The sequence below is a fragment of the Adiantum capillus-veneris genome, chromosome 19 (genome assembly GCF_014529385.1).
Source record: "Adiantum capillus-veneris isolate H3 chromosome 19, ASM1452938v2, whole genome shotgun sequence".
NCBI classification, from domain to species: domain Eukaryota; kingdom Viridiplantae; phylum Streptophyta; class Polypodiopsida; order Polypodiales; family Pteridaceae; genus Adiantum; species Adiantum capillus-veneris.
In genome coordinates, this window is record NC_140949.1 from 95637501 (window position 1) to 95652049 (window position 14549).

At 39.4% G+C, this 14549-nt stretch overlaps 1 protein-coding gene across 1 annotated transcript; it reads right to left on the bottom strand.

Annotated features, from left to right (window-relative positions):
• Nucleotides 1-4993: 4993 nt before the first annotated feature.
• On the bottom strand, nt 4994-9732 carry LOC147434502 (pyrophosphate-energized vacuolar membrane proton pump-like). Its single transcript, XM_086490950.1, has 8 exons — nt 8991-9732; nt 7912-8486; nt 7189-7571; nt 7013-7099; nt 6596-6926; nt 6022-6432; nt 5694-5753; nt 4994-5464 (listed from the first exon to the last, which is right to left on the bottom strand). The coding sequence occupies exons 1-8, from the start codon at nt 9247-9249 to the stop codon at nt 5255-5257; spliced, it is 2316 nt and encodes a 771-aa protein (XP_086347076.1). The 5' UTR covers nt 9250-9732; the 3' UTR covers nt 4994-5254.
• Nucleotides 9733-14549: the final 4817 nt, after the last annotated feature.

A 14549-nucleotide genomic window follows, 5' to 3' on the forward strand; every position in this document is an offset into this window, starting at 1 on the left:
TTTCCTTCACATATCTGCGAAGGTACTTTGTTACATCTTTCCTATCAAACTAATCCATTTTTTTTACAACGGCTTGAATAGTTTTGGTTGTTAAGACCTCCCGTCTTTTTGTAGCATGTTGATGTTACATGAATGAGGCAAATGCTTGAAACATTTACATTGTAGCCGGATTCAATTGCACACCATGTTTCTTTGTGTGATCACCCATTACTCCCATAAACTCTCACCGTGGCAGGTTCCGTCGGGTTCACCAAAAATATGTCGAGAAGTTGGCGTGCTTGGCAAGAAGGTACCGAACTTTTGGCTGTGAGAGCTTGTGAGGAGGTAGCAAAGGATTCACTCCATGAAGTGTGGTGTTTGGTGGTGAATACTTAAAGTGCAGCCATAGAAGACTCTCTCACCCTCTCATGTACACTCTCTCTCACCCACTCATGTACACATAGAACTCTCAAAATAAGACAAAGATGAAAACATCCAAGCTTTGATCATATCTAATTAAGGGTAGGATGAAATGATTTATTGATGCGTTTATAGCGGCTAATCTTTGTCTTCCAAATAAACCCCGAATTGTTCTTTCAATCTATAATTTTGTACTCACAAAGATGTATATATTTTGCCTAGCGATTCGAATGAGTTGTGTATATAAGTCTTCATGGTTCATAATCAATCAAGACTCACCCTCTAGAGCAAAAGAAAATATGTACACATCGAATGAGTTAGAATACTCTAGGAGTGGTAGAATAATGGGGAGTGGAGAGAGAAGAATTTATTATAGTCTTTCAGGTCCAAAAAGAAATACAATTTTTTGTTGAAAGTGAATTTTCTCCACTTAAACACACATTAACCCTAAGAGATTGTACATTATGGAAAGGGTGAAAGTTGGCATTGTGTGGGTTATTCCTTTAAGATAATATAAGCATATAGAAAAGCATCTGGTTATGGCCAGTAGCGAGAGATAGAGGTAGAGGCTTATGTAGAGAAAGATAGGTGATTACAGAGCAAGATAGTTGGAGAGATAGATTAGCAAAGAGTGTAAGGGAGAGAGAAACAGATTTGGTTAGAGAAGGAGATAAAGCTAGAGATATAGGTTGGATTAAAGATGAAAAAGGAACCAACAAAACCTCAAAGTAAAACACGTCTTACTTGACAAAACCTGCGGGAGTTATTCGCGAGAGAAGAAGAGGGAAGACTACAAGCCTTGATTGATGCATCAAGTTCAAGTTCTTCTTTGATTAGAGTTAATCTTCCAAAGATTTCTTATAAGGTTGGCTAGTCTTCCTCAAGGAGGAACTAGAGGTCCTCTTTTATAGGTGAAAGTAAACCCCAAGGGCTACACAAGAAAGAGACAAGTTAGTGTAAACAGGAACTGTCAAAGTTTGAAATGGGATGTCCCTGCATGATGTGGACAGACTGGGGTCCACCATTTTGAGAATATTTCCTCAACCGTGGCTCAAAAATAAAAAATAGGGGCAAAATATTCATCTCATAAAATACGACCCCTATTTTATATACTTTTTCAAATTCGAATTGGAACCATGGATAAAAAAAGTCATCAAAATAGGATATCTTTTTGGTAGCAAAGGTCTTCTTGTGGTCCCCTTACCTTAGATTTCTATTGAATTCCAATAGACACCTCATGCAATATGAAAGCATGACATTGCTCCTTAACAAAGTTTTCTAAGCATCCTTGCAATAATGCATTAAAATAGATGCATTATTGAAAATTATGCAAGCTAGTGTCCCACTAGTATTTGATATATTGAAAATTACACTAGCTATAAGATCTAGGTAGAGTGTGAGATAATAATGGGATAGTAGAAAGAAAAAACCAATGCTTTTTTTTTCCAAGTTGAAAAGACGCATCTATTGACGCTTATGCATTATACTTTAGTAACTGTAAAGTAAGAATATATTACCTTTGAGATAAATAATAGGATGAGATAGAAAGATTATTATTATACTTAGATATGCATATATACATTATGAAAAATATACTTGTATACCTAAAAAGTCAGAGAATAAATCTCCTAGCATTCGTTCACACTATGTACATGCCACAACACGACAACGTTGTCATACAATGATTTCTAAGTGTGCCCTTTGCAATTTGATAAATTGCATAATGTGCATGAAAAATCGCTTAAAAGGAGACAAAGCTTTGACTTAGTATTGTTAGGTTGTTGAGATCATGGTGCTAACTAACAAGCTACTAACACTAGCTATTGTTAGCTAACACTATCTATTTGGATACCTTTAGACTATTACTAGCTTTTAAATAAGAGCTAACCCAACGACAACAAAGAGATAGCTAGGTGCTTTAAAAGGTCATTTGATGGATATTGACCACATAACTACAACTTTTGCCAATTACCAAGCTTCTTTTAACCTTTATAGGCTATGATGTCAAAGTGTGCCCTTTGCAATTTCATGAATCACACAACGTGAATCAAAAATCACCTAAAAGAAGACAACTTTGACTAAGTATTTGTAGGTTGTTGAGATCCTATTGCTAACTATTAAGCTAACACTAGCTTTTGTTAGCTAATACTATCTATTTGGATACCTTTTGACTATTACTAGCTTTTGAATAATAGCTAACCCAACGACAACAAAGAGCTAGCTAGGTGCTTTAAAAGGTCACTTGATGGATATCAACCAAATAACTACAAATTTTGCCAAAATACCAAGATTCTTTGTCTTTATAGGCTAATTAAGTCCCTAAATAGTTCTTAGATACAACTAAGCGAGTTGGCTATTTACAAAGCACTAGTAGTCTACCTATTGCCCTAGAAATATTAGCTATTAGTTATCGGCTAGCTATTTCTATTTTGCAAAATCTAGGCATCAAGCTATAACTTGTTACCAACAAGAATTTTTTTAGCTTTTACTTCGTACATGCCTATTAGCTAGTTGATCCTACTTTCTAGGCTTGCTATGATTAGATGCATAGGAATACTAACTACTACATTTTTATCTTAGTTACTTATTACGTACACATCTAGCACCTAACAAACCAAAAGTGCTACATCCTAGTTGTTTATTAGGTACACAAATGTTAGCTATTATCAAATTGTTTAGCTAAGTAAGGTGCTTTGATACTTGCATAGTTAAACAATGGTCACACAATGCATAGTCATGAGTTAGCCTCATGCATACGCATGCACCAATTATTTATCTTATGTGCAACTATTCAAGGCTTTTTGTAACTATGTCAATTATTGCATAGCTGCATTAGTAACATGTTTCGAATATATAGTTGATGCACACAACAGTAGTTCTGTAAAAAAAATAACCACATTTCTCGCTTTAAGAGGCTTTTGTTAAGAAATAATTCAATAGCTATTTAGATGTCTAAACAAATAACCCACTTAAGGAAATACACACAACACATAGTATGAGTTGATAAAAAATGTCGAGAAATAAATGAAGGGTTGAAGTTGTCTTCGCATGGCTATCTCTAAGGACTAATTTGGTAACATGCATATAATTTTATTTAATTGACTCGATGAACCAATTGTTTTTGAAGAGACTCAAACTTCTGTGAAAAATCTCTCCTATCACTTCTATGTTGCTTACATAAAGACTAACAACATTTACTACTCGTCCAAGTTAAGTAGTAAATTACAATTTTACACCATAAATGCTCTTTGTAAAAAAGCAAAAAAAAAAATCTAGCATTTTCAACTCAAAATATGGAGTCTTAGACACATCCCAACAAGATGCTCAAGAAGTTTTATTAAGTTTTTTTGTCATGCAAAAGTTATGCTTAAGATACTAGAATCTATGCATGAGCCACTTTTGTGGCCCATTACAAGACTAGTGTAATATAAATTTAAATTGAAAGCATTCAATAGCTATTGGAAAACACATGAAGTGCTTAGTGTGTTAGCACAAGCAAGTCAAGTGCTAAAAGCTCTACTTGTGGTAGGCGACGTGCGTTTAGATAAGGTGCTTCAATACTTGCATATTTGGATAGCTAGTTAAGCAATGGTCACACAATGCATAGTCATGAGTTAGCCTCATGCAAGGTCACACATACACCAATTATCTTCTTCTATGAAACGATACAAGGCTTTTTGTAGCTATGCCAATTTTTACATAGCTGCATTAGTAACATCTTACGAATAGTTGATGCACGCATGTCCACATCCTTAACATTCAATAGCTATTGGAAAACACAAAGTTCTTAGTGTGTTAGATAATGGAATCCAAATTGTCCATTTAGTGACAACTTAGCAAATTAAAATTGACAAGCTAGTTCGAGACATGTCACACCCCAATCACGTGAAAGTGTCAATCTTTTAGGAAAAATATTTCTATGATTTATAAAACTCTAAGACAAATTGAAGAATTTTATTGAACCACGCCATTACAAAGTCTTGGCTAGCTCCACATAGTTCATGGATTCACGGGACATTATGGATGTAATAGTAGATTTATCTAAATGTATTATTTTTGCAGCTGAGCCTCTTTATGCATGAATCACGGACTTCATGGACAGATGCATGAGTTGTTTCAAAAGTTGAAAGATGCATTGGTATGCTTGATCTATTTTATTTCCATGGAAAAATTTTATTTCCAACTCTCCCCATTTACCATGGCATCTATTTGTTGAATAGTAATATGCTCGGAGTCTAAATTGCTCTAGTGTTTGAGCCCAAAATATCTTAAGTTGAAGAGGATGCCATTCGAAAACCATATGATGACACTTCCAACCACTTTACATGGTTTTTGCCTCCATTGCCATGAGATCTCTCAAGCACAAATCATGAGAGCTTTTGAGAATAATACAACCGTGGAACATGCTTGCATTCCAACCTATAGGTATATGTCTAGCCATCATCGAGAACCTTTCAACAAACCAAAAAAAGCCGAAGCACAAAGCAGCCTCACTGTTGTTATCGACCATTAAGAGCTCTCAACAAAAGGCTGAGTATGGATGCACGGTTGATTCCAAGAAACATTTCAAACAACACAAAAGGACAACCTTAAGTGACAAATCTCCACATGTTTTAAAGCATAACAAATTTAAACCACATTTCGTATGCTCTAATCACCTATCTAGCAATCCTTGCACTTTAAAGTGAGTTTCATTATAGCTTCCAAGAAGCTGCTACTTAAAAGCTAACAAAACCGAGTAAGTTTATCCTCACAGTGACATGCCATGCAAGCTGTGCATCAATTCACATTAACATGTGAGCAGTTTGGAACTCTAACTTTGATAATTCTACCAAAACTTTGAGGCCTCCAGTCTTTAAGAGAAAAGCTTGAAAAGAAGGCCACCATGAGCAGCAAAAAATGGAGCAAACACCAGAGACTCCACAGCCATGAGCTTGATGAGAATGTTTAGAGAGGGTCCCGATGTGTCCTTCAATGGGTCACCAACAGTGTCTCCAATCACAGCAGCCTTGTGTGCATCCGAGCCCTTGGGACCAAGCGTCCTTGCATGAGCAGAAGCTCCCGCCTGCACTCCCAAAAACAGCAATGAATTAAGTATTGCTTCCCGCAAAATACTCTTCGAAAGCATCGAAGGGATTAGCAGGCCCCTAGAATCTCCACAATATGGTGCATAACCTGAACAAGGAACAAAATAGCACTATTTTCCTAATGTGACGTTAGCAAAGCGAGAGATCCCCCCCCCCCCCCCCCCCCCCCCCCCCCCCCCCGCGGGGGAGATACATCCAAAAACTAACCTCAATATATTTCTTGGCGTTGTCCCATGCTCCACCAGTGTTGGATGCAGAGATAGCAATCTGCAAATCAAGCAAGCAAACCATGTCATGTTTTGAATTAGTGAACTTTGTAATGAGTAGATGCGTCAACCAGCACAGGGAATATAGCGTGACATGATTTCAAGAGGCAAACTCAATTGCTAACGGAATGAGATGAACCGGATGTTAAACAGAACTTGCTGAATCAAACTTTTGCCAACAGAGTTTGATGAACCAAATGGATGAAGAACTCAATGAATTTAAACTTCAATCTGTATCAGGAAACAAACCAAGACACAATGAAACGTACCTGAACACCAGATACCAAAGCACCAGCCAGAAGACCAGCAAGCGTTTCCACACCAAATAGGATGCCCACAATCAAGGGTGTCAACATCACGAGCGCACCAGGAGGGATCATCTCTTTAATGGAAGCGTCAGTAGAAATTTTCACACATGTAGCATAATCTGGTTTGGTGTGACCCTCCATGAGCCCAGGAATGGTGTTGAACTGCCTCCTCACCTCCTCCACCATGCTTAATGCTGCCTTGCCAACACTCTTCAGTGTCATGGCTGAGAACCAATATGGCAACATTGCTCCCACAAGCAAACCAATGAATACCCTGGCTGACAAAAGATCGACTGATGCAAGAGAAGCGCGGCTTACATACGCCCCAAACAGAGCAAGAGACACCAAAGCAGCTGACCCAATGGCAAACCCCTGAGTTGATACCATCATAGATCGAAGTTAGAACAGAAAACCTTCCACCTCTGGGAGAACCAAACATTGCAAAGCAAGGCATTAACGAAGCTTCCAGCATCAACCTACCCTGCCATTCCCTTACACATTACCAGCAGAACTTTTAAGCAACAATATTAACTACCTTTCCAATTGCAGCAGTAGTGTTACCAGCCGCATCAAGGGCATCCGTCCTCTCACGAATGTGATGGCTCATGCCAGCCATTTCCGCAATGCCACCAGCATTATCACTGATCGGCCCATAAGCATCAATAGCAAGGCCAGTTGCAATGGTACTGAGCATACCAAGTGCCGCTACTGCAATACCATAAAAGCGAGCCAATGCATAGCTTACGTAGATTGCAACTGCTATCGAAAAGATTGGAATAATGACAGACTTGTATCCCAAGGCCAGGCCAAAAATAACATTGGTCGCTGCTCCTGTCCTGCACGAATCTGCTACATCTTGCACTGGGCTGTTATTCAAAAGAGCAAATGGATGAGCGCTGCCCAGCACTAGATTTGCAAATAATTAAAAACATTTTGGTACGTTGAATTTTACCTGTATGCATTGCTAGTGAAGTATTCTGTTGTGTAGCCAATAATCAAGCCTGCCCAAAGTCCAACTCCCACACAGAAGAAAAGTTGCCTTGAATAAAAACCATGCACCAATAAGGATCTCACATGAAGCAAATTTGCAACCTAGCCTTTGTTAAAGTGGAGTTTTTAGAACTTTACCACCACCGCACCAGTTTAGGCGTGCCCCCAAGGTCATAAATATAAAATGAGGAAGGAAGCGCAAGCCAACAAACGATGAGGATGCCAACTGTCATTAGTACAGTTGAAATATTGAGCTGCTTCTTCAGTGTTGGCTCAATTTTCTTCACATCTGTAATCTCATTAAAATTGGTGGCAAATAATGTAGTGATTAGACAGACAAAAATGCCCACGGAGCTGATCAGCAATGGAAAACACATTGCAGTGAAATTGTGTTCCGTCCCAAAGGAAGAGATAGAAGCCACAACCAAAGCAGCACATGAGGATTCCGCAAACGAGCCAAAGAGATCAGAGCCCATGCCAGCAATGTCTCCCACATTGTCACCAACATTATCGGCAATAACCTGCGCATTTGAAGCTAATCCCTTTGACGATGACAGATAAATGGTTTGGCACATCAAAAAAAATGTAAAGAACCATTTCGCTTCACACTAAGTTGTTGTATGACATAATATATATACCTAGATGAATCCAGGAAGAGCCCAAATTCACCTATGAAGGAAAGTGCAGCTATAGACTGATGATAGTCGTCCATAAGACAATATAACAATCAACTTCATCATGCATAATATTGACCGAATACTCCAATAACTTGCTCAGTAAAGCAAAACGTGTGAAATGAGTGTGTTGATTTGCTTGAGAACCTGAAACTTGATCATTAGACAAAACACAATTAGTGCTTACCGCAGGATTCCTTGGATCATCTTCTGGAATGTTCCTCTCCACCTTCCCAACAAGATCAGCACCTACATCAGCCGCCTTTGTATAGATACCTCCACCCACTCTTCCAAAAAGAGCAACGGCTGATCCACCAAGACCATAACCAGTGATTGCCTCAAAAAGACCCTCCCACTCTTCTTTGTAGTAAAGCTTGAATAAATTGATTGCAAGAAATAGAACCAAGAGACCACTGGAAGCAAGAAGGAACCCCATCACTGCACCCGATCTGAATGCGACAATGAAGGCCTTGCCAACACTCTTTCTGGCCTCTAGAGTTGTGCGGGCATTTGCGTAAGTGGCGATTTTCATTCCAAGGTAGCCAGACAACACGGATGTCAATACTCCCATGGCAAATGCAGCTGTAGTAAAAGCTGCTGTAATGAGAGCTGGAGCACATTCCTGCGATGTATCGTATGTGCAAGGTTGGGGAGACAAGCTAAAGTTTTCCACAGACCCCAAGAACACAAAGATAACTATTGCAAATGCGCCAAGGAATATGCCCAGATACTTGTATTCGGTTAAAAGGAAAGAATTTGCACCTACAATGCCAAAGCCAATTCTCTCTTATACTCCAAGATCAAAGTAAGAACTGCAAATGGAGGCATAGTTGGTTCGTCTACTGCAATGATGAGATATAAAGCACCCTCAAATAAACAAATGTGCATTTGCGTAGAAACAGGCATCGCAAAGGATAACAGAAACACACAAATTAACTAATGGTTTGCACATGGTAAACATCTGTCAGTTATTTGGGTAAGCATAGGGTTTCCCTTAACTAAGCTGATTTATAACTCCAGAAAATTATATGATTTATTAAAATAGATCCAAAACACCTCTCTCTCTCTCTCTCTCTCTCTCTCTCTCTCTCTCTCTCTCTCTCTCTCTCAGAATTACATATACTTCGAGAGAAAAGAGCAAATGTGTGTGTGTGTGTGTGTGTGTGTGTGTGTGTGTGTGTGTGTGTGTGTGTGTGTGAGAGAGAGAGAGAGAGAGAGAGAGTCCATCAAGGAAAAACTGAAGAAGCAGCTTCAATAAAATCATACCAACAGAAATGGCTTCCTGGATCTCGGCACATTTCAAGACGACAGAAGCGCCATCAGAATCTCCTTCCTCCTGGTGATGCAGAAGGTAGTCCCCATGCCCATTATCGATGCTTCCATTTTTGTTGTCCTTAGACACGCTTGCGCGGGAGGGATGCACAGAAACTTTAGACACGACATACCACTGGAAAAGAGCAAACAGAATTCCTACTCCTGCTGCAACCACAATTATGATATCGGTTGCCAGATGCGACAGCAACATGCTGAGCTGCTAGGCGGTCAAATTCCAAAAGAAGCTATTTCAAAGAGAAGCAGCTATGGCCACAACGCCACGCAGCCACTTGCAAACAAGCTTCACTACTGTTGGAGGGCGGGGGCGCCCTTGCCGAGCGCTTCTGCAGAAAAGAATGCGAAAATTGCGCAGCAAAGGAATTAGATGCAACCTGCCCTTGCCGAACTTTCTAATCAAAAATCTCCGTTTCTAAATTTGGAAAAAATGTGCCCGACTTCTTCGCCGCAGAGATGGCCCCGGCGAGAAACAGTCACAGCCCAAGATCGGCACAGATGGCGGGCGAAACTCGAAAGCGAGATTAGCGATGGCGAGCTTGAGCTGATCAGCAAGAAGGAGCCCTTTGCGTGGGCTTGCCGCGGGTGGGTGATGGTGGATTGTGGGCGCAAGCTATATGCATGCAGGGACGGGTTTTTAGAGGGAAAAGTTCAAAGGGGAAGGTGGGCTCGGCTTGCTTTGGTTGCTAGCTGTAGGGTTTGTTTGTTGGGGTGGGCGTCAAGACCCCACCGCTCACAGTTGCAAGATCTGCAGACACAAGAAAAGACCCATTTGCAAACGTGGACTGATGACCTATCAAAAGAAGGCCAATGAAGCCTGCAAAAGGCAAAGAGAGGCAAGCCCCAAAAGCATGAAAAGGAGACACTAGCTTTAAAAAAATTGTCCTTACGGACATGAATTTTGCTAATGGCAAGTCTTCGCCATGGTTCCACGGCGAGGGCACTCAAAAGTGGTTAGGGTGTGAAAGTCACGAGGTGTTGGGTACAAACCTTGTCGTGGCCATAAAACACGATGCTTTGAAGGCTATAGAAGCATTACAACAAACGCTAAAGAATGTCGAAAGTTCAAATGTAGAAGCCATATTTAAACACTCTGTATAGGTACAATTTTATGTCACTCACCACGGCTTCTTGTTTAAGTGTTGCATATCACATTGTGATCTACCTCTTAACAATTGTGCTTGACACATTATCTTGCGCCTATGGGCAAGCCTTCACTCATGGCCCCTTTGCCAAGAAAAGGGTCTCTCTCTCTCTCTCTCTCTCTCTCTCTCTCTCTCTCTCTCTCTCTCTCTCTCTCTCTCTAGGCATTCAGATAGTCATGTGGCTTGAAATGCTTTCTTCTTGTCTCACTGAATCTCTTGTAGCCATTAAAATTGATGAAGAAAGAGACTTATTTTTGTCAAAAGATGGGCAAAAAGGAAGGATGGATTAGAGAAATAGATGTTCATACGCAAAGACAAAAGGAAAAAGAACAGTGTTGAGAATACAATGTGCCCTATTTGGCATCATCTCTATTTCTACCCTATCTAATGCAACTGGGAGACCCTTGCCATGTGGCATAAGAAAAGGGAAGTGGAGGCCATGGGAAAAAAAAGCACAGTGGATTGGGTGCCAAGAAAAGGGTCTTTCTCTCTCTCTCTCTCTCTCTCTCTCTCTCTCTCTCTCTCTCTCTCTCTCTCTCTCTCTCTCTCTCTCTCTCTCTCTCTCTCTCTCCATTAGACGCGCCACACACATAGGCATTGAGATAGCCATGTGGCTTGAAATGCTTTCTTCTTGTCTGCCCAAGGTTGTGAAGCACTCAGGAGCAGCCATTTATATTTTGACCTAAGACATCTGCTACATAGATGTGCGCTCCCTTCTTTGCTCGATACAGCACCACTTGGTTTTTCCCCATTGTTGTGTGTTTCTACATCACTTGTAGAGTACGTGAATATCTCCCTTTTCCTCTATTGGGCTGACGAGCTCATCCTCCCAGCATACAAATTGTCCCTCCTCGTAATGACAACGGTACTACCTTAGCTCAGTGGATGATACTACACATGCTCGTTCATCTCTATCAAGGTATGGCAACGTCAACTCTCTCTTTGATTGGAATCCTGCCTTTGATGATATTAAAACATCTCTGTAAGGATGGTTGGCAACCATTTTTTCTTCTCAGAGGTGATGGACATATGTGCAAAAAAAACACACATAAATGTTCTTGCCTTTGATCACACATTGCTAGACCTTGGCTACTTACACTGTGGGGCTTGATTGCGTGTGATCTCTCTCTCTCTCTCTCTCTCTCTCTCTCTCTCTCTCTCTCTCTCTCTCTCTCTCTCTCTCTCTCTCTCTCTCTCTCTCTCTCTCTCTCTCTCTCTCTCTCTCTCTCTCTCTCTCACACACACACACACACACACACACACACACACACACACAAAGTAAGGGTGGCGAATTTCCCCTCTCTCAACAATGCTTTTAGATGATCCCCAAAGCACTTTGATCATGGTGTTCTGCATTCATGGATGTTCTGGTTGATTGTTGAGAGGATCAACATCACCTCTTCTGATTTTGACATATCTCAACACATCTAATGGAATGGTGTCGGTACTCTGTCTTTCCCTTCAACACACTGGTTATTGATGATGGCAACACTAAGGCCTGTCACAAAGTGGATGTCAGTTATTTCAGTTCCTTGTCAATACCTAAGGTGAGGGTTCTTTACCCCTCACTTAGACTTGGGACGTTTTTATCATAATTTTATTACAATTTAAAGAAAAGAAGTGGAGATTTTTCGGTTCATGCAAGCTGGCACTTATCTGGGATCACTCTGGCCATATTTTTAACTCAAGACAATTGAGGTAAAGTTATAGATCTAGCATGAGATGCATGGGTTTGTTTAATTTCAATAGAGAAAGCGAGGGTGGAAAGTGGCTTGTCTCTGCAATAATCTGCTTCCCCGGCTACCTGGATGATTAGTGGGAAGGCTTCTGCTTGACAGGTTTTATATTTTACTGGCCATTGAATTCTACTTGGTCTTTTTCCTTTCTGTCTACCAATAAAAGGATGGTTGAAGTTTTAATGTATGATGAAATAAGTCACTCAATGATAGTAAGGATTTGCAAATTCTGTTGTGGTTGTGAATACATTTCATTGTGAATACATGTTGTGGTTAAAACGTTGAATAGATGTTTGTTATCTGACTTAATCTCTCTATTGTGGTGGTAGAAATGCTGGACACTAGTCCAAAAAAAGGGCTCTGTTATATTGCCTAAACACACCTATTCTCTTCATATGTGCTCTCTAGTTTTTAACATACTGGTCATATGGTCATACATTAGAATGGAAACTTGGAGTAGGCTATGGCTTGGTTCGTACCTTGGAACACTAATACTAAATTTAGGTTTTTTTGGGACCCTTTTGGATGTTGGCCCGCACGTTGAATGGGGTTTTGCTATACTGACATCTATTATTGTTGACATTAATAACTTATTAGGGAAAATTTGGACTCTCAAAGGAGCCCTATAAGGAGGTTTGACTTTGCCTCTCTTGTTCAAAGTAGGCAACCAGGTGAAGTACATAAACGCTTTGTCAAAACCCTATCAACCAACAATTCATTGAAAAAATCTTAGAAAGTAGGTTTTAAATCCCCAAACTCCGACAAATTTGGAGTTGATTTGTAGAAGTTATGGCCTCCCCATTGAAGTTGATATGTGGGGAGAGATTCCATTTATAAAACGGAGTTGTTACATCAAAAAATGGAATCTTCTAGAATATAAGGAATATGATGGCATGATATATATCAATGGATAGATCTCAATGAGTACATTCTAAATCCAAAAGGTCCAACAAGTTCCGATTTTATTTGTTGAACAAGAACGAGAAAGTCAAAGTCCTTATAGGGCCCATTTGAGAGTCCAAAATTTCCCTAATGGCTGTAGTACTTGGGGTATAGTTTTCTTATCTTTTTTTCAAATAATTGGGCTTGATTCTAGTGGCATGACATTGTTGACTTCTATATTGGACTTTTTCTTATCCTATACAAGGCTGGCGTGCTCTGCTTGGTATGGTTTGGGATATTGCTTTAACTAATGCTTCAATATTGAGGTATGAGCCTACATCAAACATAGAGATTGCTCTCCCTGGCTGGGGTTTGATATTTAAAGGGTTTCAAGGTATGATAGTGGCTCACTGTGATTCGATCTTTGCCTTAGTTTGAATAGTTGGTAGTTTTGCTAGCTGAGGTCTTGATTTGAGATTTGGTCTATGGATTTTTTTTTTCTTTTAATCACGGTCTCTGGCTATTGCTGGTCTTTTGTTGGGATTGGATTCTATCCTGATGAACTGGTTTTGTTTGGGTATGATTTGCTGGCTAGGAAGAATAATTTTAAGCTTGCTTAACACCACTTTATTATTGATTTGCTAGTTTTTGACTTGTAATACTGGGTATTTTCATTTGTATATTGGAAGGTCTGGCAAGATCTGCTATATGGTAACCATTTTTGGTTCTTGGTTGTGGGGATGCCATAAATTATTGGCAACCTTATACATACATAAATATTTTGGTGTTTGAGTTAAACTCTGGTCCTTACCTCCATATATGGTTTTTGAAGGACTTAACTCTAATCCAATAATCTTCTTGACTTCTTAGTCTCCTTTTTGGTTGCTAAGCAGAATTTATCTTCTACTTCGTTGGTTGAAGGTTTGGGATTTTGCTACTACAACTTTCTGCCATATGGTAGGAAAATTGGAATTTTTATGAATCTATATAGGGATGGCACACCCTAATTGATGTGATTTGTGAGCTTGCTTTAACAAAAGCTTCAATACCAACTTCTGTTGTGTTGAAACATTTGGATAATCTGAGATTTTATACTGGCCATTGAGTTCTACTATGGTTAGATGGTTTTTACTATTTGAAGGGCTCGACTTTGGTCCATACATAAGGTTGTAGTTACAAAACAAAGCATTGCATACAAGTTTTGCTCCATACAATTTTATTGTAGCCACAAAGCAAAGCAATGCATACAAGTTTTTAACTTATGGATGGGTGGATTTTTTTTTAACAATAAATGTTTACTAATAAAAGCAGTTTTTAAGACCATATGGTGCAATTTTGGCAGGATTACTTATAATGTAGAAAATACTTGAGATTTATTAATTACTTTAATATAGTCTAGTAATTTTTAAGTTTGACATGGATAACCATTGATAGGTTTTTAAAGCCTACCATACGTAATCTAGTCTAATATATCTGTTGTCTTGACTATATGGATGCAGCTGAGAATTCTTAAAAAGGTTTAGCATGCAGACCTCAACAACTCTACTACTTTTGTATAAAATCATTAGAATGATGGCTCATTCTTAGTATGACATACTTAAATGAATCAAAGAGTGAGTCATTTCTGTACAAATCTTTGTCCAATTATCTAAAGCCAATTGTCTTTTCAACGTTATGTTCTTTTGTGTATATGTATCTAGTTTAATACAACACACAAGCACGTACACACACAA

Bases quoted from the DNA above. Each gene is read 5' to 3' on its own strand.
- LOC147434502 (XM_086490950.1), bottom strand. From the start codon at position 9,249: ATGTTGCTGTCGCATCTGGCAACCGATATCATAATTGTGGTTGCAGCA. The intron at 7,100-7,188 runs GTAAAGTTCTAA...TTTTTATTCAAG, and splicing joins CCTAAACTGGTGCGGTGGTG to GCAACTTTTCTTCTGTGTGG. The intron at 5,754-6,021 runs GTACGTTTCATT...CTTGATTTGCAG, and splicing joins CTTTGGTATCTGGTGTTCAG to ATTGCTATCTCTGCATCCAA.